The sequence below is a fragment of the Mobula birostris genome, chromosome 1 (assembly GCF_030028105.1).
Source record: "Mobula birostris isolate sMobBir1 chromosome 1, sMobBir1.hap1, whole genome shotgun sequence".
NCBI lineage: Eukaryota > Metazoa > Chordata > Chondrichthyes > Myliobatiformes > Myliobatidae > Mobula > Mobula birostris.
In genome coordinates this window covers 227,427,346-227,453,640 of record NC_092370.1, presented here as the reverse complement: position 1 = coordinate 227,453,640, position 26,295 = coordinate 227,427,346, and the positions used below count along the sequence as shown (strand labels likewise).

The 26,295-nt window shown below is 44.4% G+C and overlaps 1 protein-coding gene across 2 annotated transcripts in view; it reads right to left on the bottom strand.

Moving 5' to 3' along the window:
• efcab11 (EF-hand calcium binding domain 11) overlaps positions 1-26,295 on the bottom strand; it is a 135,606-nt gene that overhangs the window by 70,505 nt on the left and 38,806 nt on the right. Inside the window, exon 6 of one of the 2 annotated variants that reach the window (XM_072273076.1) lies at positions 5,460-5,508. The exons of the other annotated variant lie outside the window; for it this stretch is intronic. Coding sequence (XP_072129177.1) covers positions 5,478-5,508 — 31 coding nt within the window. The 3' untranslated portion in view covers positions 5,460-5,477. Of the gene's footprint in view, positions 1-5,459; positions 5,509-26,295 lie in introns of those variants that run through there. 2 annotated transcript variants of the gene reach the window in all.

Genomic DNA, 26,295 nt, shown 5'->3' with positions numbered 1-26,295 from the left:
GGTAGTGATCAAAATATGAGCAAATTCACTCTGAAATTTGAGAAGATGCCAAAGTCAGATGTATCAATACTACAGTGGAGAAAAGGGAATTACGGAGGCATAGGAGAGGAGTTGGCCAGAATTGATTGGAAAAGAACACTGGCAGGGATGATGGCAGAGCAACAATGGCTGGAATTTCTGAAAGAAATTCAAAAGGCATAGGATATATACATCCCAAAGAGGATGAAGTATTCTGAAGGAAAGATGACACAACCATAGCTAACAAGACAACACCAACATAAAAGCCAAAGAGAGGGCATATAATAAAGCAAAGATTAATGGGAAGTTAGAGGATTGGGAAACTTTTAAAAACCAACAGAAGGCACCTAAAAAACTTAAGAAGGTAAAGATGGAATATAAAAGTAAACTAGCTGATAATATTAAAGAAGATATCAAAAGGTTTCTTCAGATATATAAAGTTTAAAAGAGAGGCAAGAGTGGATATTGGACAGCTGGAAAATGATGCTGGAGAGTTACTAATGGGGGACAATGAAATAGCGGATTATTCATCAATCTTCACTGTGGAAGACACTAGCAGTATGGTGGAAGTTCCAGGTGTCAAGGGGCATGAGGTGTGTGAAGTTACAATAACAAGAGAGAAGGTTCTTGGGAAACTGAAAGGTCTGAAGGTAGATAAGACACCTGAATCAGGTGGTGTACACCCCAGAGTTCTGAAAGAGGCGGCTGGATAGAATGTGGAGACATTAGTAATAATCTTTCAAGAATCACTAGATTCTGGAATGGTTCTGGAAGACTGAAAAATTGCAAATGTCACTCCACTCTTCAAAGGAGAGAAGCAGAAGAAAGGAAACTATAGGCCAGTTAGTCTGACCTCAGTGGATGCGAAGATGTTGGAGTCAATTTTTAAGGATGAGGTTTTAGGACACTTGGAGGCGCATGATAAAATAGATTTCCTCAAGGGAAAATCTTGCCTGACAAATCTGTTGGAATTCTTTGAAGAAGTAACAAGCAGGATAGACAATGGAGAATCGGTTGATGTTGTGTACTTGGATTTTCAGAAGGCCTTTGACAAGGTGCCGCATGTGAGGCTGTTTAACTAGTTACGAGCTCATGGTATTACAGGAAAGAGTCTAGCATGGATAAAGCAGAGGCTGATTGGCAGGAGGCAAGGAGTGGGAATAAAAGGAGCCTATTCTGACTGGCTGCCGGCGACTAATGGTATTCCATGGGATTCTGTGTTGGGACCGATTCTTTTTACGTTATATATCAATCATTTGGATGATGGAATTGATGGCTTTGTTGTGAAGTTTGCAGACAATATGAAGATAGTTGGAGGGGCGGGTAGTCTTGAGGAAGTAGAGAGGCTACAGAAGGACTTGGACAGATTAGGAGAAAGAACAAAGAAATGACAGATGGAATACAGTTTTGGGAAGTGTATGGTCATGTACTTTGGTCGAAGAAATGAAAGGGTTGACTATTTTCTAAATGGAAAGAAAATTCAAAAAAAACTGAGATGAAGGGGACTTGGGAGTCCATGTGCAAGATTCCCTGAAGGTTTGTTTGCAGGTTGAGTCTGTGGTGAGGAAGACATATGCAATGTTAGCATTCAATTCAAGAGGACTAGTATATGAAAGCAAGGATGTAATGTTGAAACTTTATAAAGGACTGGTGAGATCTCACTTGGAGTATTGTGAGCAGTTTTGGGCTCCTTATCTTAGAAAGGACCTGCTGAAACTGGAGAGGGTACAAAGGAGGTTCACGAAAATGATTCCAGGATTGATTGGCTTGTTATATGAACAGCTTCTGTTGGCTCTAGGCCTATATTCACTGGAACTCAGAAGAAAGAGGGGTGACTTCATTGAAACTTATTAAATGGTGAATTGATAGAGTGGATGTGGAGAGGAATGTTTCATATGGTGGGAGAGTCTAAGATCAGAGAGCACAGCCTCAGAATAGAGGGGTGTCCTATTAGAACGGAGATGAGGAGGAATTTCTTTAGGCAGAGGTTGAAGAATCTGTGGAGTTCCAGGCAGCTGTGGAGGCCAAGTCTTTAAGTATGTTTAAGGCAGAGGTTGACATATTCTTGACTGGTCAGGGCACGAGGAGATACGGGGAAAATGCAGGAGACGGGCTGAGAGGAAAACTGGATCGGCCCTGATGAAATGGCAGAACAGACTCGATGGGCCAAACGGCCCAATTCTGCTCATACAGCTCATGGTCTTAAAAGCCAAAGCACATTCAACCTTTCAATATGTCACTCATGAATTATGAAACACTACTGCTGATTGCACAAAGCCTTGATTTCTAAAGTACCTTTCATTCTTCAGGGTTCCCCAAGTATTTTATAGTTAGTAATGGAATCTTCTGCCGTATTCCTACATGCAAGAGCAATTCTTTTCTGGCAAGTCTGTTTGAGATGTTGCCAAGAGATGTGAACTATTATTGTTGAAATGCTTCTCTCTTAAACCAAGCAGTTGGGTAAACTTAAGACACCAAGTGTATTCCACAGTTGATGAAATCAATTCTAGTCTATTGTGCATACTCAGGGAGAATTAGTCACCATATAATGCAAAGTGGCTTTTAAACAAAAGTTTGATAAATTCCAGGTCTTAACAGTTTGAAGTGTAGTATTTTAAAGGCATCATAAAAAGGATTGCTCTTCAATTATCATTTTATCCATACGAGATCAATAAAGAATTGTCTTCATGAAACAGGAGCCAAAAGATAAATAATCAGAGTGGCCACCAACAATAATCTGTCAGCCATTGAGTTGAAGGCTAAATACAAGAAATAACTTGGTACTTAGGTCAGTTTCAACAGCACAAACAGGAAAGTAATGCTATGCTGAAAAACAGCAGACGTACAGAGTAGCAAAAGCACCACCCAGACTACAATGAAAAAGATTTAAAATATATTTTTAAAAAGCTTTACTTGTCATATGTACATTGATAAATGCAGTGAAATGAGGATGTTATGAGATTGCAGGGTGACTTGGACTGGCTGGGTGAGTGAGCGGATGCATGGCAGATGTAGTTTAATGTGGACAAATGTGAGGTTATCCACTTTGGTGGTAAGAACAGGAAGGCAGATTATTATCTAAATGGAGTCGTTAGGAAAAGGGGAAGTACAATGAGATCTAGGTGTTCTTGTACATCAGTCACTGAAAGCAAGCATGTAGGTACAGCAGGCAGTGAAGAAAGCTAATGACATGCTGGCCTTCTTAACAAGGGGAATTGAGTATAGGAGCAAAGAGGTCCTTCTGCAGCTGTACAAGACCCTGGTGAGACCATGCCTGGAGTACTGTGTGCAGTTTTGGTCTCCAAATTTGAGGAAGGACACTCTTGCTATTGAGGGAGTGCACTGCAGGTTCACAAGGTTAATACCCGGGATGGCGGGACTGTCATATGTTGAACGATTGGAGCAACTGGGCTTGTATACACTGGAATTTAGAAGGATGAGAGGGGATCTGATTGAAACATACAAGATTATTAAGAGATTGGACACGCTGGAGGCAGGAAGCATGTTTCTGCTGATGGGTGAGTCCAGAACCAGAGGACACAGTTTAAGAATAAGGGGTAGGCCATTTAGAACGGAGCTGAGGAAAAACTTTTTCACCCAGAGAGTGGTGGATATGTGGAATGCTCTGCCCCAGAAGGTAGTGGAGGCCAAGTCTCTGGATGCTTTCAAGAAAGAGATGGATAGGGCTCTTAAAGATAGCGGAATCAAAGGTTATGGGGATAAGGCAGGAACTGGATACTGATTGTGGATGATCAGCCACGATCACAGTGAATGGCGGTGCTGGCTCGAAGGGCTGAATGGCCTACTCCTGCACCAATTGTCTAATGCATTTGTGTCATTGCTTTAACAAATGTGGAGGAAACCGGAGCATAGCAGTGGGAATTGAACTCCGTTCAGCGATCACTGGCACTGTGAAGCAATTGTGCCAACTGCTATGCCACTGTGCCACACACACAAAACGCTGGAGGAACTCAGCAGGCCAAGCAGCATCTATGGAAAAGAGTAAACAGTCGACATTTTGGGCCGAGACCCTTCAAGAGGATGGGAAAAAAGATGAGAAGTTAAGAGCAAGAGGTTCTGCGGGGAGGGGAGGAAGAAATAAATACAAGGTGGCTGGTGATAGGTGATAGGTGAAAGGTGATGGGGGGGTGAAGTAAAGAGCCGGGAGGCTGCTAGGTGAAAGAGATAAAGGGTTGGAAAAAGGGGTGGAGCACCAGATGGGCAGGTAAGGAGATAAGGTGAGAGAGGGAAAAACAAATGGGGAATGGTGGGGGGTGGGGAAGAATAACTGGAAGTTTGAGAAATCGATGTTTGTGCCATCAGGTTGGAGGCACACAGATGGAATATAAGATGTTGCTCCTCCAACCCGAGTGTGGCCTCATCACAACAGTAGAATGGGAACGGGAAGTAGAATTGAAGTCGATGGCCACTGGAAGATGCTGCTTTTTCTACTGCTCAGCAAAACAGTCTCACCGATATACAGGAGATCACACCGGTAGCACCGGATATAGTAGATGGTCCCACAGTGCAAGTGTCGCCTCACCTGGAAGGACTGTTTGGTGCCCTGAATGGTAGTGAGGGAGGAAGTGTTGGGGCAGGCATGGCACTTGTTCTGCTAAACAGAAAGGGTTATTATAGAGAGGGTGCAGAGGAGATTTACCAGGATACTGCCTGGATTAGAGAGTATGTCTTATGAAGGTAGGTTGAATGAGCTATGGGTTTTCTCTTTGGAATGAAGGAAGACGAGAAGATACCTGATAGAGGTGTACAAAATGATACGAGGCATAGATGGGGTGGATAACCAAAATCATTTTTCCCAGGGCAGAAATGGCTAATACTAGGAGGCATAATTTTAAGATGATTTGAGGAAAATACAGGGGGATACCAGGGGCAAGTTTTTTTTCAGAGAGTGGTGAGTACACAGAATACCCTACCTGGGATGGTGGTAGAGCAGATACTTTAGGAACATTTAAGATGCTCTTAGATAGGCATGTCGATGATAAAAAAAATGGAGGACTGTGTAGAAGGGTAGGGTTAGACTGATCATAGAGTAGGTGTACTATGTTCTAAGACAGTGTAGCTATTGAGCCCCTTGTAAGATTTCTGTTCAATTACCTGCACCAATTTGCTCACTGTCCAAGCTTAATTTGATCAGATTAAACAGATTCCTACAAAAGGACATTGTAGAAATAATCAGTTCTCAGATTACCATGTACATGCCAAGCCTGTGGCAAGTGGGAGCTCATTACTACTGAATCTGAAGCGATAAAATGGATTCTGACTGAAAGTTGCTGAGGAAGAAATTATTTTGTTTTATTTGCTTTAATGTAACCCAGACCAAATTTCAAATGTAAATTGATAATCGTTTTCTGCAGTTCAAAGAGAGATTTGCACCAGTTTCTTCCTCATGCACATTTATTAAAAGCTGAGGTTTCACTTGTCTCACCAACTCTTCTGGATTAGCCTCCAGGGTTTTTAAGTTTGGAGTCCCTGCATGAGTAAAATGAAGATGAGCTCTATTTGTCACAAGTCCATCGAAACACACAGTGAAATTTGTTTGTGTCAATAACCAACACAGTCCAAGGATTGTGCCTCGGGCATCCTGCAAGTGTCACCATGCTTCCAGTGCCAACATAGCATGCCCACAACTTACCTACCCTAACCCGTAACCTAATACTTACCTACCCTAACCCGTAACCTAATAAAAGTATCAACCGCTTTTTGAATGTTCGCTTTACGAAACCTCACTGTTATGAAAGACCTACATTAGTTACCTGTTTTCGCTAACAGAAGGTGTTTTCACTGTTACGAAAAAAGCAGCGCGCGAAAAAAAAAATCAGCACGCGATAAAGGCGCTCTCCCCCGGATTCGGAACCGCATTCTCGCCGGCATTGCTTAAACATGTGCCTGGGAGCAGCCGTTAGCAAGATGAGTTCTAAGGTATCAGAAAAGCCTAAAAGAGCTCGTAAGGGTGTTACACTTAGCGTAAAACTAGACATAATTAAGCATTTCGATCGTGGTGAACGAAGTAAGGACAAAGTGAGTTTGGCCTGTGGAAGTTAACGAAAATGAGGTTGAAGAGGTTTTGGCACCTCATGATCAAGAACTGATGCAATTGGAAGAGGAAAGGATAACAATCGAAACCGAATGCAGTAGCAAACGGACGGAAGGTGAAGTCGTCCAGGAACTGAACGTGAAGCATCCGCATGAGATTTTCGCTGCAATGATAAAGTAAGACTTTAATTTTGAAAGGGTACGTCAGTTTAGGGCATTTTGCAGGATGGTTTGAGTGCTTACAAAGAACTGTATGATAGAAAAATGCGCGAGGCTCAGCAGTCAAGCAAGCCTTCCACATCAGCCACAGCAGACGATGAAACTCAACCTTCGACATCCAGGCGGGCAGTCATGGGAGAAGATGACCTGCCTGCCATAATGGAAACAGATGACGATGAGATGACACCCCAGTGTCCCACCACCCCAACCCCCGGGCCCCGGACAGATACTGATTCGCGGAGAATGCAGCTGTAGCCAGTAGGCACACAGCACATCTTTAAGAAAAAGCTGAAATAAACAAGCTAATTAATTACGTGCTGGGTGGCACCTAATTAATTAGCATGTTTATTTCGGCTTTTTTCTTAAAGATGTGCTGGATGCGTCCCGGCTACCGCTGTACCCCTGCATGCTCAGTGGCTCGGTATCGGTTGGCGGCCTGGAGGGTGGGGGCCACTGCACCACCCCAGCCTCCGACGACTCAATCTAACACACCATCATCAGCGTGCTTGGCGCTGTCCCAATTCCGGTAAGTAAAACATTGTACATACATTATTTCTACTTTATATCGGCTGTGTATTTTTACGTGTTATTTGGTATGATTTGGCAGCTTCATAGCCTAAAGGTTACTGGAGAGAGTGTTTTGCCAACAGCGCTTGCGTGAGATTTTCTGCCGAGAGCGCTTGCGCCGTGTTTTTGCCGAGAGCACTTGCGTGAGATTTTTGCTACAGAGAACAGTGCAGGCAATCGTTGTAGAGAAGTATTTCTAATTTATATAGGCTGTGTATTTATCATATCATTCCTGCTTTTACTATATGTTACTGTTATTTTAGGTTTTATGTGTTATTTGGCATGATTTGGTAGGTTATTTTTGGGTCTGCGAACGCTCACAAATTTTTCCCATATAAATAAATGGTAATTGCTACTTCACTTTACAACATTCCAGCTTACGAACCGTTTCATAGGAACGCTCTACCTTTGGATGGCGGGGGAAACCTGTACTTACCTACCCTAACCCGTAAGTGTTTTTGGAATGTAGAAGGAAACCAAAGCATCTGGAGGAAACTTGCATGGTACAAATGCCCTGCACACAGCAATGAAGCAGCATGGTACAAACGCCCGACACACAGCGATGAAATCAAAACCGGGTTTCTGGTGCTGTAATAGCAATGCTCAAGCCACAACGTGCCCGTGTAACTACTAATAGTGATAATAAATCTGATTTTTGAATTAATATTGGTAGCTGATGTTTAGTGGGGACATAGTGCATCACTAAAAACCAGAGAAATTCTGCAGATGCTGAAAACCAAGATCGACACAGACAAATCAGCAGGTTAGGCAGCATCTACAGAAAGGAAGAAACAGTCGACTTTTCTGGACAAGTCACTTTGACTAGAAAGGACAAGGAAGAAAGCGAGAATGTGGGACATCTCCCTATGCTCCCCACCACTGTCTATGTAAAGATGGCAGGAGATTGGGAAATAAATAGTCAGAGTCATAGAACATTACAACACAGAAACTGACCCTTCCCCACCTAGTCTGTGCTAAACTATTGATCTGTCCAGTTCCATTGACTTACACCCTTTGTCACCCTTCATACCCCTCCCAGTATTGTACCTATCCAAATTTCTTTGAAATACTGAAATTGAACCACTTCCACTGGCAGTCCATTCCACACTCTCACCACCATCTAAGTGAAGAAGCTCCCCTTCATGTTCCTCTTAAACATTTCACCTTTCATCTTTAACCCATGACCTCTAGTTCCAGTAGGAAAAGCCTGCTTGCATTTACCCTATCTAAGACCCTCATCATTCTATACCTCTATCAAATCTCTCCTCATTCTCCTACACTCCAGGGATAAAGTCCTAACTTGTTCAACCTTCCCCTATAACTCAGGTCCTCAAGTCCTGACAACATCTTTATAAATATCCTCCTCACTCTTTCAATTTTACTGACAGCCTTCTTGTAGGTTGGCGATTAAAACTACACACAATACTCCAAATTAGGCACCACCAACATCTTATACATTTTCAATATAACATCCCTACTCCTGTACTCAATACTTCAACTCATGAAGGCCAATTTTCTTCATGACCCTATGTATCTGTGATGCCACTAACAAGAAATCATGGATCTGCATTCCCAGATCCCTCTGTCCTACTGCACTCTTCAGTACCTAACCGCTCACCATGCAAGTCCTACAGAGGTTCGTCTTCGCACTCAATCTGGGCCCACATTCCATCAGAATCTGCCTGAATTGGGAAGTGCATTGGGGAGGGGAGGAATAACGGGTCTGGGAATGAGAGCTGTGCAGACAACCACGGCTTTCACATCCTGCACTGAATGAAGGGGAATCAGAACCATAAAAAAATAAAGCCACTAAATAGATAAAGGACCAAGTGCCAGATAATTATATAGCCATTAATGAAGGCTATTTCAGCTCTTTCAGCATCCTGACATTTATAGATGGAGCATCACTTACAAGCCTTTATATGGGCAACCATGTCAAGGGAAGGTACTCCTCTGGATTTATTGACTCAATGTCTAAACGTGCCTGCTATTAAACTGTAGGGGGTGTTGATGGGCCTTTCAAAACACACAAAGCAATTTTAATTACCCGCCAATATCAATGAGGAAAGCCTTAAGGAGAAAGGCCAAAAGTTGTAACCCATTAGAGGCTTTATGCTGGGGACAGCAACGGCTCAAAGCAGATTAGAGTATGGCAGGGACTCCGGGAAGTATCAATGGAGCAGAATGCAGTTTATTTTATGTACTTAAGCACAGCAGTTGTTTAAAACAGAATTTTCCAATGGTAGTCAGTAGCAGGGAGACTATCAGGAAGAACTGATGTACAATGAACCTCTACCCCTAGAATCCACCTCAGTCACAAGCCTCAACATGTGATTGGAAGAGCTTGCTTTTCTCTGCACCTGATGACTTTTGACACAATTGGTACCAAGCACCTTAATCCCAGACCTCCCAGTCTCCCAACTTCATCAACCAGAGTACGCCTAAAACCTTGCTGCCAAAGTCCCGGCTTGCCTCAAACTCTATATACCTATCGTCCTGGGCTTGTGCACCAAGTAACTTGTCTTTTATCCTTTCACTGAGCTCAGATTTCTGTGTTCCTGTTATTTTCCCGAATATTCTATGCTTCACCACTGGTAGCTGTGTGCTGAAGCTGCCTCAGCCCCAAGTTTGAAAATCTTCTTCCCAAATTCCACATGCTCTGGTCTTCTCCCACATTCCAAAAATGCGTGAGTTAGGATAAGTTAGCTGTGGGCATGCTATGTTGGTGCCAGAAACATAACGAAACTTCCAGGCTGCCCACAGCATACAGATCATTAGAATGCTACAGCAGAGAATCAGGCCCTTTGTCCCATCTAGTCTGGTGCTGAACCATTAATCTGCCTAGACCCATCAACTTGCACCTGTACTATAGCCCCCCCCATACATCTCTCATCCATGTAGACACCCAAATTTCTCTTAAATATTGAAATCAAACCTGTATCCACTACTTGCGCTGGCAGCTCATTCAACACTCTCACCACCCTCTGAGTGAAATTCCACCTCAGATTCCGCTTAAATATTTCACCTTTCACCCTTAACCCATGACCTCTAGTTGTAGTCACACCCAACCTCAGTGGAAGAAACCTGCTTGCATTTACCCCATCTATACCTGCTATAATTTTGTGTACCTCTAACAAATCTCTCCTCAATCTTCTACGTTCCAGGGAATAAAGTCCTAACCTGTTCGACCTTTCCCTGTAACCCATGTCCTCAAGTCCCGGCCACATCCTTGCACCATCTCAATCTTCCTTACATATTTCCAGCAGGTAGGTGACCAAAACTGCACACAATACTCCAAATTAGGCCTCAACATCCTCACATGTGCTCAATACATTGATTTACGAAGGCCATTGTGCCAAAAGCATTCTTTATGACACTATTTACGACCCTTGCAGTGACACCACTTTCAAGGAATTATGGATCTCCTCAGTGCCTTACTGCTCACCACGCAAGACCTAACCTGGCTGGTTTTCCCAAGAGTAACACCTCACACTCAAGACACACAAGAGAAAATCTGCAGATGCTGGAAATCCAAGCAACTCACACAAAATGCTGGAGGAACTCAGCAGGCCAGGCAGCATCTATGGAAAAGAGCAAACAGTCGATGTTTCAGGCCGAGACCCTTCGTCAGGACTGGAAAAAAGATGAGAAGTCAGAGTTAGAAGGTGGAGGGAGAGGAGGAAGAAATACAAGGTAGTAGGTGAAAGGTAAAAACAGGAGAGGGGTAGGGGTGAAGTAAAGAGGTGGGAAGTTGATTGGTGAAAGAGATACAGGTCTGGAGTAGGAAGCATCTGATAGGAGAGGACAGAAGCCCTTGGAAGAAAGGGAAGGGGGAAGAGCACCAGAGGGAGGTGATAGGCAGGCAAAGAGATAAGGGGAGAGAGAGAAATGGGAATGGGGAATGGTGGGGGGGGGGGTATCATTACTAGAAGATCAATAAATCGATGTTCATGCCATCAGGTTGGAGGTTACCCAGAATATAAGGTATCACTCCTCCAACCTGAGTGTCGCCTCATTGGGGCAGTACATGTCATGGACTGACATGCTTAGAATGGAAAGTGGAATTAAAATGGGTGGCCACTGGGAGATCCCGCTCCTTCTGGCGGACAGTGCGTAGGTGCTCAGCAAGGCGGTATCCTAATCTCTGTCGGGTCTCGCTGAAATACAGGGGGTCACACTGGGAGCACCGGACACAGTGTATGACCCAACAGACTCACAGGTGAAGTGTATCCTCACCGGGAAGGACTGTTTGGGACCCTGAATGGTACTGAGGGCTGAGGTGTAGGGGCAGGTGTAGCACTTGTCCTGCTTGTAAGGATAAGTGCCGGGAGGGAGATCTGTGGGGAGGGACAAATGAACAAGGGAGTTGCGTAGGGAGCAATCCCGTGGAAAGCAGAAAGTCGGGGGGAAGGGAGGGAAAGATGCGCTTGGTGGTGGGATCCTGTTGGAGATGGCAGCAGTTATGGAGAATTATGTGCGGGACATGGAAGTTAGTGGGGCAGTAGACGAGGATGGAGTGAGAGCAGACATATGTGAAATGGAAGAGATATGGTTGAGGCAACATTGATGGTGGAGAAAGGGAAGCCCCCTTCTTTAAAGAAGGAGAACACCTCTTTTATTCTGGAATGAAAAGCCTGATCCTGAGAGCAGATGTGGTGGTGACGTAGGAACTGAGACGCAGGATGGCATTTTTACAAGTAACAGGATGGGAAGAGGTACAGTCCAGGTTAGTGTGAGAGTCCGTCGGTTTGTAAAAGACTTCAGTAGATAACCTGTCTCCAGAGAAAGAGACAGAGAGATTGAGAAAGGGGAGGGAGGTGTCGGAAATGGACCAGGTAAATCTGAAGGCAGAGTTGAAGTTGGAGGATGATGAAGTTGACAAGTTCAGCATGGGTGCAGGAAGCAGCACCAATACTATTGTTGATGTTGCGTAGGAAAAGTTGGGGAGTGATACCACACCTGCCAGATCCTTTCTGATACCATCAAAATTGGTCTTTCTCCAATTTAGAATCAACACGAGGACCAGACCTATCCTTTTCCATAATTACCTTGGAACTAAAGGCATTCTGATGACTAAATGCAAAGGGTCCCCCTACACAGACTTCTGTCACCTGTCCTGTCTCATTCTCTAATAGAATATCTTGTATCACACTCTCTCTAGTTGGGTCTTAAATACTGATTAAGGAAACTTTCTGAATACATTTGACAAACTCTTTCTCATCCAGGCTTTTTTTTACAGAATGGGACTCCCAGTCAATATGTGGAAAATTTAAATCATCTAATTAAAATTAAAAACAACCTTATGTCTCTTGCAACAGTCTGTGATCCCTCTACGAATTTGCTCCTCTAAATCTCATGGATTATTGGGTGGTCTATAGTATAATCCCATTAATGTGATTATACATTTTTTATTCCTCAGTTCTACCCTTAAAGCCTCACTAGACGAGCTCTCCAGCCTGTCCTGACTGAGCACTGCTGTGACATTTTCCCCGACTAGTAATGCCACCCCTCCCCCTTTAACCCCTCCCGTTCTATCACATCTAAAGTAACGGAACCCTGGAACATTGAGCTGCCAGTCCTAGCCCTCCTGCAACCAAGTTTCTCTAAAGGCTGCAATGTCATAATTCCACGTGCTGATCCACACCCTAAACTCATCCACCTTTCCTACAATATTCCTTGCACCGAAATATACACAGCTCAAAACATTAGTCCCTCCATGCTCAACATTTTGATTCCTGACTTTGCATGTAGGCTTAACAACATCTTTCTCCACAACCACTCCACTATCTGTTCTGGCACTCTGGTTCTCACCCCCCTGCAACTCTAGTTTAAACCCCTCCCCCCTATGCAGCACCAGCAAACCATCCCACAGGGGTATTAGTTCCCCCTCCAGTTCAAGTGCAAGCCTTCAATTCTGTACAGGTTCCAACTTCCTTGGAAGAGGGCCCGATGATCCAAAAATCTGAAGTCCTCCCTCCTACACCAACTCCTTAGCCACATGTTAAACTGTATAATCTTCATATTTCTGGCTTTACGAGCACGTGGCATGGGTAGCAATCCTGAGATCACAGCCTTGGAGTTCTTGTCCTTTAAGTCAGCATCCAAGTCCCTGAAATCACTTTGGAGGACCTTGTCACCCATCCTACCCATGTCATCAGTACTGATGTGGATCACGACCTCTGGCTGCTTTTAACAATGCTGTGGACTCAATTCGAGATGTCCCTGACCCTGGCACCTGGTGGGCAACACAGCAGCGGGCAATTTCAGTCTCGCCCAGAGAACCTCCTTTTCTGTTTCCCGAACAAACAAACTCCCTTTCACCACAGTTCACTTTTCTCCCCATTGCCTTCTGAGTCACAGAGCCAGCTTCTGCATCTTCTCCCTACTACCTCATTTCCTCACCCCCCCCCCAACAGCATCCAAAGCGGTAAACGTATTATTGAGGGGAATGACCACAGGGGTACTCTGCACTGGCTGCCTATTCCCTTTCCCTCTTCCAACAGTCACCCAGGTACCTGCCTCCTGTAACTATCTGCCTCTATCTCCTAACTATCATTCTCCTGTATGAGCTGCAGGTCATCCATCTGCAGCTCCAGTCCTGAACACAGTCTCTAAGCAGCAGCTTGGTGCACTTTATGCAGATATAGTTATCAGGGAGACTGGAAGTCTCCCAAAGTTGCCACATCTCACACGAAGAACACTCCACTAACTCTGGGCCCATTCTCAAAGCATTAGATATGAACTAACTTACTGTAACCTCACTTCGAGCCTGGGCCCATAGCTGTCCTCTCCCAAGTCTGCTGAGCCAAAGCCGGATTACTCTAACCCTGTGCGCTCCAACAATGGCCACTCTATGTACACCTCCTTTCCCTTTTTTGGCTCAAAGTAATTTACTCCTGGGACATGACCTGCAGTTTTCAAATGGCTCCCACCTTGCAAGATGTCACACTCTCACTCTCTACTCCAAAATGAACGCTGAAATGCTTCATTTGTGTGAACAACCACAGTGCGAGTTACAGAAGTATCCTTGGACAGCGTTGGTTGGTCACACACACGAAGCATTTCACTGTATGTTTCAATACACGTGATAAATAAAGCTTATCTTTAAACTTCAGCCTCCCCACCATCAAGGACATCTTCAAAAGGTGGCGGCTCAAGCAGGCGGCATGCACCATTAAGGACCCTTGCCTCACAGGACGTGCCCTCTTCCCATTACTACCATCCAGGAGGAGGTACAGGAACCCGAGGATACGCTCTCAGCATCTTAGGAACAGTTTCTTTACCTCTGTCTCCAGATTACTGAACACATAATCGCTACCTCACTATTATGGACCATTTAATTTTTTTGAATATTTCATATTTTAATATGGTAATTTTTATGTATTACACTATAATGCTGCCGCAAAACAACATATTTCACAATTATGTCAGTGGTAATAAACCCGATTCTGATTCTGACGGTGATTAGCAAAGAACCAGAGAGAGATTTGCAATGGTTATTAACTTACAAATCAACTATCCACGGAATGAAAAAAAGTTTAAACACAAATCGAAGACATTAAAGTTTTGTGGCAATTTTCTTCTCAAATCTGGACGTCCCAAACTGCTTTACTACCAAATTGTCCCTTGAACATTGAGGACATGCTGTTGGCTTCGGAACATGTGGTGACACTTGCAAGCTGCCCCCAGCACATCCTTAGAGAGTGTGGGTTGTGAACACAAATGACACATTTCACTGTATGTTTTGATGTCCATGTGATAAATAAATGAATCAGTATCTGGATTAATGAAGCATGAGGGGAATACTTTAATGAGTGTTGGTAATTGGCAAATTATGTACTGGTGCAGTGAAAAAAATAGCTTTGCTTGCCGTACAGATCATTTCATCACATGACAAAGTATTAGCAGAATGCAGAATATATTACTACAGGCAAAGGCAATGTAGGCAGCCAAAGATCAGATCCGTTGAGAACAAAACAGCTCAAGCTGTGAGAACCATTAAAGCTCCAATTTTGTCAACGTTTCAGACCAAGACCCTTCATCTGTATGGGCCAAAATGTCAACTACTTATTCCCCTCCATTGATGCTGCCTGATTTGCCGAGTTCCTCCAGCATTTTATGTGTGTTGCTCAAGATTTCTGTGTCTATAGAATCTCTTGTGGTTATGAACTCCTAGTTTTGCTTGATTACTGTGAAGGTCTTGCTGCAATCTGTGTATTTCAAGCTGTCTAAACTACAGCAATGAAAGAACAACTGGGTCTTTTGGGCTTTTCTCTTTGGAGCGAAGCTGGGGCTTTTCTTCTTGGGGTGAAGGAGGATGAGAGGTGACTTGACAGAGGTGTATGAGACAATTAGAGGCATTGACAGAGTGGACAGCCTCAGTGCCTTTTTCCCAGGGCAGAAATGGCTAATATGGGAGGTTATAATTTTAAGGTGATTGAAGGCATGATGTCAGAGGTAGGTTTTTTAATACACGGTGAGAGACGAGTGCATGGAATGCACTGCCGGGGTGGTGGTAGAGGCAGATACATTAGGGGCATTTAAGAGACTCTTACACGGACACATGGATGAAAAGAAAATGGAGGGCTACGTGGGAGGGAAGGGTTAGATTGATCTTTGAGTCGGTTAAAAGGTTGGCACCATACCCTGGGCACTGTGCTGAAGTGTTCTATGGTCTAACAGTACAATACGCTGTTGGACAGATTTGCTTGGGAAATGCCAGTACCAGTTCATATAACTCTAGAATAACAAATTAAGGAGACTACTGAACAGTGTCTGCCATGCTTCAGTGTAATATTCTTTTCCTACAGTTGTCACACTCCTGAGAATACAGGATCTAAATTTAGGCAGAAGCTAACACGCCACCTTCAACCTTTTCTCCCAAATGGATGCAAAAAATCTAAGTGAGGGCTTATCCCCAGAATTTTAGATTATCATCCCTTCAATCAGGTGTTCACATTTTTTTTATGGCATGAACCTCAACCATTAACAGAGGGATCCATGGACCTCAGGTTGGGAACCCCTATCTGAAACCAACAGTTTAAATTCTCTCACTCCTCATCTCTTCATCTGCCCAGCACCCTCTGGTTCACACCTCTTTCCTTTTCTCCTGTGGTTCACTTACGCCTCCTGTCAGATTCCTTCTTCAGCCCTTTACCTCTTCCACCCATCACCTCCCACCTTAGTTTATCCACTCTCCCTCACTTTCCTCTGCACCTGGTCGTACATTTCACCTACAAGAGAAAACCTGCAGATGCTGAAAATCCGAGCAACACACACAAAATGCTGAAGGAACTCAGCAGGCCAGGCAGCATCTATGGAAAAGAGTATGTAGGGTTCTCAGTAATATTAACTGTTAACTGCTAATTATAAAATGGCTTCTCTGAAGTGTAATAATGAAATGGCTTCTTTGTAATGTTAACTATGAGGTAATGTTCTCTGTAGTTGAAATGTTTGGGTTATACTTAAACATAACGGAGGAACTAACCAATGGAAGCTATGTTATTCTATCTGTATGTGTGGGAACCTGGGTGAGTGCGCGGGTTTTTCGGGAGGAGAACCGAAGAGGAAGGACATGCTGGACGCGCTCTGCTCGACCACCGTGGTTGGCCCCAGGCGGTGGGTCGAGGAGGTCGGAGGAGATCAAATGGTGGAAAGAAGACCCCGTGAATTGAGCTCCAACAGTTGTGCATGAAGTGGTTGAACTCTAATAAGTTTGGTGCCTTTTACTTTCCGTTTATATTGTATCTCTATTAATTACATAGTTTCAATAAGATTTATAAAGCGTAATCTGTAAATCGTACATTGTGTGCTGTCTGATATTTGATGTGTGAGTTTGTGCCAGGGTGCATTACACAGCAACTACGTAAATGTGAGACACGGTTCGGCGGGCGGACGGGGTTTCCCCTAGACAAACACAAGCTGACAGCCCTGAGCATTACAAGTACAAATGACGTCTCAGGCCGAGACCCTTCATCAGGACGCTGGGTGGGGAGGTCTCTGTTTGTGGGAGCTGGGAGAAGACAGGAGGGAAGATGGCTGAGGATGGCATCCCTGTTGCACAAGGTGCTTTATGCAGACGAATGGCTTTGAGGAGGAAGGACCAATACTCCTGTGGGAGAGCTCGTTTTTTCAAGATAGACTTCGAGCAACTTTCGGAAGGTGGTGTGTGCTTTCACGCAGACTATGGGTCTAGCGTGTGATTTACAGACAAGTTCGAGATTTGAGCTCCACCATGTACATGTGACTGTTTAAGTATAATGGACCCTTTTCCGTTTTTTTCCTTTCTTTCCTTTAATAACTGTTTGGTTAAATTAACAATCTTAAATATACTTCTGATTAATTTAATGCAGTGTACGACCTGTTATTTCTTGCTGACAGATGATTGCCGGGGGCAGTAAATCACACAGCATTCACACAAGCCAGGGTTTGAGTGGGCAAGACATCCCAACCTCACGGATTTGGCGGGACCAAAGTCATATCAACCCTAGACGTACGAAACCTGGGTATGAAAGATGGGTTTCTCGCTGCAGAGCCCAGTGGCTGTTAGCAAGGGGCTAATGAACCGCATTTCCAGAGACGCCCAGTGAAAGGAGGGTTTCATATACAACTCTGAAATTCGTCATATCTTGGGGTAGTCCTTTAACATCTGCCAGACGATGCTGAGGATGTTCTACAAGTCTGTAGTGGCCAGTGCTATCATGTTTGCTGTTGTGTGCTGGGGCAGCAGGCTGAGGGTAGCAGACACCAACAGAATCAACAAACTCACTCGTAAGGCCAGTGACGTTGTGGGGATGGAACTGGACTCTCTGACGGTGGTGTCTGAAAAGAGGATGCTGTCTAAGTTGCATGCCATCTTGGTCAATGTCTCCCATCCACTACATAATGTACTGGGTGGGCACAGGAGTACATTCAGCCAGAGACTCATTCCTCCGAGATGCAGCACAGAGTGTCATAGGATGTCATTCCTGCCTGTGGCCATCAAACTTTAGAACTCCTCCCTTGGCAGGTCAGACACCCTGTGCCGATAGGCTGGTCCTGGACTTATTTCATAATTTACTGGCATAATTTACATATTACTATTTAACTATTTATTACTATTTTTCTATTACTATTTATTATTTCTATGACTATTACTATTTACTAATAGTAATATTACTATTACTATTTATTATTTATGGTGCAACTGTAACGAAAACCAGTTTCCCCCGGGATCAATAAAGTATGACTATGACTATGACTATGACTAAACCAAGAATGAAAAAGAAAAGAAAGGCAGCACAATTATCAACCCCCAAATCCTTTTTCCTGCACAAAAACCGAACAAAATAAATCAAGCACATTGACCCCCACCCACAGAAATAAAAAGGAGATCAGGCAAAAAAAAACTCTTAAGACTGAAAAATGAAGTCTATAGTCCAAAGTCCAATTTCAAAACGCTGAAAGAACCTGGACAATGCTCTCCAGGCCTGGATGCAGCAGCAGGCTCTCCCCTCTCCAGTGCAGAGCAACTGATCAAAAAGACAGTCAGCCTCTGCACTTGCCTTGATGTTTCAATCTCTCTCATCGCTTTAGTCGGCAAACAATGGAAGCTTTAATTGGCAAAGTGGAGCCAAACATTGGCTTCACCCTGTCCTGCAGCCTTTGTGCCATGAGCTTTGCTCAAGCTGCCTCTGTCTCCTGGAATCTCGGAGTCTGCAGTGCGCTGAAGCGCCCAAACTATCTCCAAACAGCAAAACACGGGCTCCAACACTTCCAGAATCACATTCCAGATGAGAAACAAATGTAAAAGACTTTAAAAAGTGAAAAAATGGTTTCATAATCGATCCAGAAGATGTTGATCAAAGGAGCGTGTACACACTTCTAAAGTACTTCATTGGCAGCACAGCACTTGGGGTTAAAGCTCTTGAAAGGAATTGAGAAAATGCAAATCTCTCATCTTGAGCGGGATTGTCCAGCTGTTGAAGGTGATTTCCAGCTGAGGTGCCAAGCATCTTGCATTGAGTAACATTGTTCAGAAACAGGTCACTTAAGATTACAGACACATCCCACCATTGCCACAATTCACTGCTTCTCCTGTTCTTCCCTGCATCTTGCTGGCTCTTTTATAGTTTCAGCTTCTAAATGTTTTTCTGATTACATTATTGAGTAAAGATTTTATTATCTTGCCTTCCGGTGATCTTACATTAATTGATCTATACATCCTTGGACATGTTCCATCACACCACCAGTATTCAGTCCATCACTTCTTCATCAGCTCCTGGTGACTGTGAGTTGTTTTTCTGACCCTCAGCACATTCAGTTCTGTCCATGTAATCACATTGCCAACTACAGTGCAGTTGGCGTCTCTCTGTAGAGGGTTATTGTGGTGATACAGAACCAGGCTGAGAAGAGGCAGATGGAGATCAGTCCTCAAAATTGTGAAGTGATTCACTTTGGAAGGTTGAACTTGAAGGTAGAGTAGAGGGTTAATGGTGGGGTTCTTAACATTGTGGAGGGACAGAGGGATCTTGAGGTCCATGTCCATAGATCCCTCAAAGTTGCCACGCAAGTTGATAGAGTTGTTAAGAAAACGTTTGGTGTGTTGGCTTCCGTTAGTCGAGGGATTGAGTTCAAGAGCCACGAGGTAATGTTGCAGCTCTATAGAAACCCTGTAGACCACACTTTGCACACTTGTCACACTATTATAAGAAGGATAAGGAAGCTTTTCAGAGGGTGTATAAGAGAGTTACCAGGACGCCATCTGGATTAGAGAGAATGTATTATGTGGAATGGTTGAGCGAGCTATGGTTTAGGGTTTTGCGAGTAGATTAAAAGGTTTGCACAAGATCATGGGTCGAAGGGCTTGTACTTTGCTGTAGTATTCTATGTTCATCTGTGTCAGATACAGAAATCTCATTCCAGATATAGAAAACTATCCTGTCACTCCCAGCACAATGCAGTGTGCTACCCTGTTGGCCGGCAAGATGTTTTTTTTTTGCACAGTGGAGGTATCTTTAATGCACTGGCAGGGGTGGTAGTGGAAGCGGGCAAAATTGTGGGGTTCAGAGGCTTGTGAATAGACACAGCAATATGCAGGAAATGAAGGACGTGGATCATGTGTGAGCAGAGGGATTGACATAATCTGACATTTTGTTTGAACAGGGAACATAACTGCACAGTCAGGCCTTTTGGCTACGATGTCGTGCTGACTTTTTAACCTACTCTTAAGATCTAACCCTTCCCTCCCACATAGCCCTCCATTTTTCTATCATCCATTTGCTTATCTAAGAGCTTCTTAAATGTCCCTATTGTATCTAGCTCTACCACTGTCAGTGCATTCCAACCACTCTGCGTGAAAAGCCTATCTCTGTCATTTGCCGGACACTTTCCTCCATTCACCTTAACATTATGCTGCCCCCCCACCCCCCATATTAGACATTTCCATCCAGGGAATATATGTATATATTTTATACATAGAAGATGCTACCCATGCCACATGCTGGCGACACAGAAATGGGAAGATAATACACTTTAACACTTAGTTAAGGCGGTCATGTTCCCCTAAACATGTCACCACTCACCCTTAACTCATGACCTCCAGTTCTAGTCTCACTCAACCTTAGTGGAGAAAGTCTGCTTGCATTTACCCTATCTAGACCTTTTATAATTTTGAATACCTAGATCAAATCTCGCCTTATTATCTTACACTCCAGGGAATAAAGGCCGAACCTATTCAGCCTTTCCCTATAAATCAGGTCCTCAGGTCCCAGGAACACCCTTTTTGCTTCATAATACACATACAGTATATATCGGCCGACGTGGCGCATGGTGGAGACCTTCAACAAGGACCACAAGAGGTGCATCTGTTTGGGTTACCCGGAGAAAATGGCAGCCGCAGAACACTACATTCACAATGGTCATAGGATTGACTTTGACAGCACAAAACTACTGTGCCGTGCCAATAGCTTTTGGGACTGCCTGGTGAAGGAAGCCATTGAAATAAAATTAGAGAAGAAGAATTTTTAATCAAAGATGAAGGTCTCGCTCTAAGTAAGAACTGGAATTCAATTGTAAGCAAGGTGGGACAGTAGAAACCTGATTGGACGAGGACTAATCAATCAGGAGGGACAGATGACGGGGATATATATACCATTCGACTAGACGTACCCAGGCTTCATTCCTAGGCAGAGTTTATCATCGAAACGTCATTTAAAGTTGATACCTGTAGCCAGCTGGAAGCCTGAGAAGCATTTATTCGACAGTATATCATCTTACTGTAATTTATAGTCTATTTTGTGTATTGCACTGTACCTCTGCCACAAAACAACAGATTTCACAATATATATCACTCTTAAAACACCTGATTCTGATTCAGTTCTGGAGTTGATGCATCCGAAGTGTTGAGTCTGGGTAGCGGTTAGGCACTCGCTGACACTGAAAGACTGCAAGCACCAGCCGAGCCAGACTAACAGCCAGCACTGTGTATATCTGGTTGCACGGCAACAGGCAACAGAAAGATAAATCCATTGCACTTGGAGCTCCAGACGCACATTCATAAATTGGATGCGCTGATAGATGAGCAGGTTCCCCTGCACCTACTCTCCAAGGAGGCACTTACAGTGCAGGCCAGTAACTGTTAACAGATATGCAATGCAAAACCAAGATACAGTAAAAAATTTTGGTGCAGCTATTGCAACAAAAGGACTGAGATTTACATGTCATAGGCTCATGCAAGAGAACCATGTACATCTGTGTTGTTTATTCAGACCACAGGGTTAGTGCTCTCTCATTTATCAATTGCCAACCTGCTCTGCTTTCACTGCGGTATAATACCAGGACACAGCGCCTCACCAGAGCTTGCGTGCAGCCCTTAAAATTCTTCAAAAGGAAAGCCACTCTTCTCGATTTTAATCTGCCTCAAGTATGCCCTTGCTCACAAGAACAGCAATGTCTTCAAAGAGAAGGGTCATAACCAGCAATAAATCCTCAGGGGGAATGCCACTTCAACCTCATTAAATGCCTTTAATACCCATTTGAACACTTCAGCTCAGCTGCAGATTGCAAACAAGAGTTTTAACCATATTCTCACCACAGAAATTGTACAGAATGGGAAACGCTTATTTACTCAAGGCCACACAAAAGGGCAGCATTTTTATTTAAATCTAAAGATTTTAAAGAGATCAGATTTTTCAAAAGGGTCAGTATTCAAATAATTTGAAGCATTTTGAGATCTCTGTTCCCAACAAGTAGGACCTGGATTGTGCAGGTCATACAGAGGGTTGTGACATCAATTACTGCTTCCTAATCACCTCTCCCTAAAGATCAGTCAACAAAGCCTGAATAATATCTCCTGTTATAATTATTGACTGAAAAAACACCATTGTGATAGTGCTACAATCAGATCAAAAGGAAGGACAAGTCTTTCACAACTACAGGTTAGTCTAATGCAGGCTACAAGCCAACAATGCTCTTAGACATGTAGTTGCTGTTTTAAAGTTGGAAAAGTGACAGCTAATCTATACCATAAACAGCAAAAAATAATGGACTGATAACATGTTTTAGGATAATTAAGGCCAGGGCACCAGACAGAAACTTGGTCGGATTCTTCTTTGCTATTGTATTCTGGTATCCCTCGTCCACTGAAAGAATCTGAAGGATGGCACCTATTGTGGACTGGTTGCAAACACAAAAAGCTGGAGGATTGCAGTGTGTCAGACATTATTTTTGGAGAATGGACAGAAGACATTTCAGCTCATTCCAAACAACAGGAATTCTGCAGATGCTGGAAATTCAAGCAACACACATAAAAGTTGCTGGTGAACGCAGCAGGCCAGGCAGCATCTCTAGGAAGAGGTACAGTCGACGTTTCAGGCCGAGACCCTTCATCAGGACTAACTGAAGGAAGAGTGAGTAAGGGATTTGAAAGTTGGAGGGGGAGGGGGAGATCCAAAATGATAGGAGAAGACAGGAGGGGGAGGGATGGAGCCAAGAGCTGGACAGGTGATAGGCAAAAGGGATACGAGAGGATCATGGGACAGGAGGTCTGGGAAGAAAGACAAGGAGGTGGGGGGGACCCAGAGGATGGGCAACGGGTATATTCAGAGGGACAGAGGGAGAAAAAGGAGAGTGAGAGAAAGAATGTGTGTATAAAAATAAGTAACAGATGGGGTACGAGGGGGAGGTGGGGCATTAGCGGAAGTTAGAGAAGTCGATGTTCATGCCATCAGGTTGGAGGCTACCCAGACGGAATATGAGGTGTTGTTCCTCCAACCTGAGTGTGGCTTCATCTTTACAGTAGAGGAGGCCGTGGATAGACATGTCAGAATGGGAATGGGATGTGGAATTAAAATGTGTGGCCACTGGGAGATCCTGCTTTCTCTGGCTTTCCCTCCCCCCCTCTCTCTGCATTCCGCAGGGATCGCTCCCTATGCAACTCCCTTGTCCATTCGTCCTCCCCATCCCTCCCCACTGATCTCCCTCCTGGCACTTATCCGTGTAAGCGGAACAAGTGCTACACATGCCCTTACACTTCCTCCCTTACCACCGTTCAGAGCCCCAAACAGTCCTTCTAGGTGAGGCAACACTTCACCTGTGAGTCGACTGGGGTGATATACTGCGTCCGGTGCTCCCGATGTGGCCTTTTATATATTGGCGAGATCCGACGCAGACTGGGAGACTGCTTTGCTGAACATCTATGCTCTGTCCGCCAGAGAAAGCAGGATCTCCTCTTCAATAGTGAAGGGAGTGAGTAAGAGTGAGTAAGAAATCCCTTACTCACTCTTCCTTCAGTTAGTCCTGATGAAGGGTCTCGGCCTGAAACGTCGACTCCACCTCTTCCTACAGATGCTGCCTGACCTGCTGCGTTCACCAGCAACTTTGATGTGTGTTGCTTGAATTTCCAGCATCTGCAGAATTCCTGTTGTTTGGAATATTGTGTTCAGTTCTGGGTGCCTCATTATAGGAAAGATGTAAAAACTTAGAGGGTTCAGACGAGATTCACTAGGATGCTGCCTGAGTTGGAGAGCATGTCTTATGAGGATGGTTTGAGCGAGCGAGGGCTTTTCTCTTTGGAGAAGAGGATAAGAAGTGACTTGATAGAGATGTACAAGATCATGAAGCATAGATTGAGTAGACAGCCAGCAACTTTGTCCAAGGGTGGAAATGGCTAAGACAAGGGATATAATTTCAAGGTGATGGGAAGTAATTATAGAGGGGATGTCAGAGGTAGTGTTTTCATGCAGAAGGTGGTGGGTGTGTAGAATGGGCTGCCAGTGGTGGTGTTAGAGGCAGATATACTAGGGGTATTTAAGAGATTATTAGACACATGGATAATAAAGAAATGGAGGGCTATGTGAGAGAGAAGGGTTAAATTGATTGTGGAGTAGGTTAAAAGATAAGCACAACGAGGGCCTGCACTGTGCTGTATTCTAAAATGTTGACTGTCCATTTCCCTCCATAAATGCTGTCTGACCTGTTAGGTGTCTCCAGCTGATTGCTTGCTCCAGATTCCAGCTTCTCCCTCATCTCTGATTATCAGATAAAGCAAAGCCCTTTGTGTTTCCCCTTCCCTGCCCTCTCCATCTGCCCATCACCCACACATTCCTTCCACCAGTTCCCCTCCCATTCCTCGCACAATCATCCATCCTTCAACCCTTGATGATGTACATCTCCTCCCAGCTACTTATATCACCTTTCTCCATCTGTATCCACCTATAAGCTAACAACAGGAATTCTGCAGATGCTGGAAATTCAAGCAACACACATCAAAGTTGCTGGTGAACGCAGCAGGCCAGGCAGCATCTCTAGGAAGAGGTACAGTCGACGTTTCAGGCCGAGACTCTTCGTCAGGACTAACTGAAGGAAGAGTTAGTAAGAGATTTGAAAGTGGGAGGGGGAGGGGGAGATCCGGTGCTCCCGATGTGACCTTCTATATATTGGCGAGACCCGACGCAGACTGGGAGACCGCTTTGCTGAGCACCTATGCCCTGTCCGCCAGAGAAAGCAGGATCTCCCAGTGGCCACGCATTTTAATTCCACATCCCATTCCCATTCTGACATGTCTATCCACGGCCTCCTCTACTGTAAAGATGAAGCCACACTCAGGTTGGAGGAACAACACCTCATATTCCGTCTGGGTAGCCTTCAACCTGATGGCATGAACATCAACTTCTCTAACTTCCGCTAATGCCCCACCTCCCCCTCGTACCCCATCCGTTATTTATTTTTATACACACATTCTTTCTCTCACTCTCCTTTTTCTCCCTCTGTCCCTCTGACTATACCCCTTGCCCATCCTCTGGTTCCCCCCCCCCCCCCCGCCGTCTTTCTCCCTGGGCCTCCTGTCCCATGATCCTCTCATATCCCCTTTGCCAATCACCTGTCCAGCTCTTGGCTCCATCCCTCCCCCTCCTGTCTTCTCCTAACGTTCTGGATCTCCTCCTCCCCCTCCCACTTTCAAATCTCTTACTAACTCTTCCTTCAGTTAGTCCTGACGAAAGGTCTCGGCCTGAAACATCGACTGTTCCTCTTCCTAGAGATGCTGCCTGGCCTGCTGCGTTCACCAGCAACTTTGATGTGTGTTGCTCCACCTTTAAGGTGCTAGCTTTTGCTCACCCCTTCATTTTTATACAGTCTATCTCCCACTTCCAGACCAAATGAGGGGTCTCAACCCAAAATGTCTGTAAGTGTCAGTATGGGGTTTGTTGGTTATCCCTGTGACTGCGAGGGTTTCCTTTGGGATGCTCCAGTTTCTTCCCACATTCCAAAGACATATGGATTAGGGTTAGTAACTTGTGGACAGGCTATGTTGGTGCTGGTACTGCAGGCTGCCCAGTACAAATCCTCACAGATTTGATTTGACAGAAATGGCCTATTTTACTGCATGCTTCGATGTCCATGTGATAAGTAAAGCTCATCTTTATTTTGTCCCTCCATGGATGCTGCCTGACCTGTTGAGTGCCTAGCGCATTTTGTGTTGCTCTAGATTCCACCATCTGGAGTCTCTTGCCTCGTCTTTGATTGCAGTTATATCAGTAGCGAGTGAGAGAGAGCCACCAATGCAGGGTGGGAGCCATTTGAAAAGAAGAAGGCTCGTCGGGAGTGAGTTTCGTTTGAGCCAATAAAAAGAAAGGATATGTAACTGGAGCAACCATTGTTGGAGTGGGCTAATGCTAGAGTGGGAGGCTTTGACAAGTTCAGGTGGAGGGTCTAAGTAAGTTTTTTCCCTTCCTTTGTCTATTGGCACATAGCCAGTGCACTGAATGGGTCTAGAGTTAGTGGTACGTTGTTTGTGTGAGATGTGGGAACTTTGGGAGACCTCCAGTCTCCCTGATAACTACACATCTGTATGAAGTGCATCGAACTGCAGCTCCTTAGAGACCATGTTAAGCAACTGGAGCTGCAGCTCGATGACCTTCGGCTCATACGGGAGAATGAGGAGGTGACAGATAGGAGCTA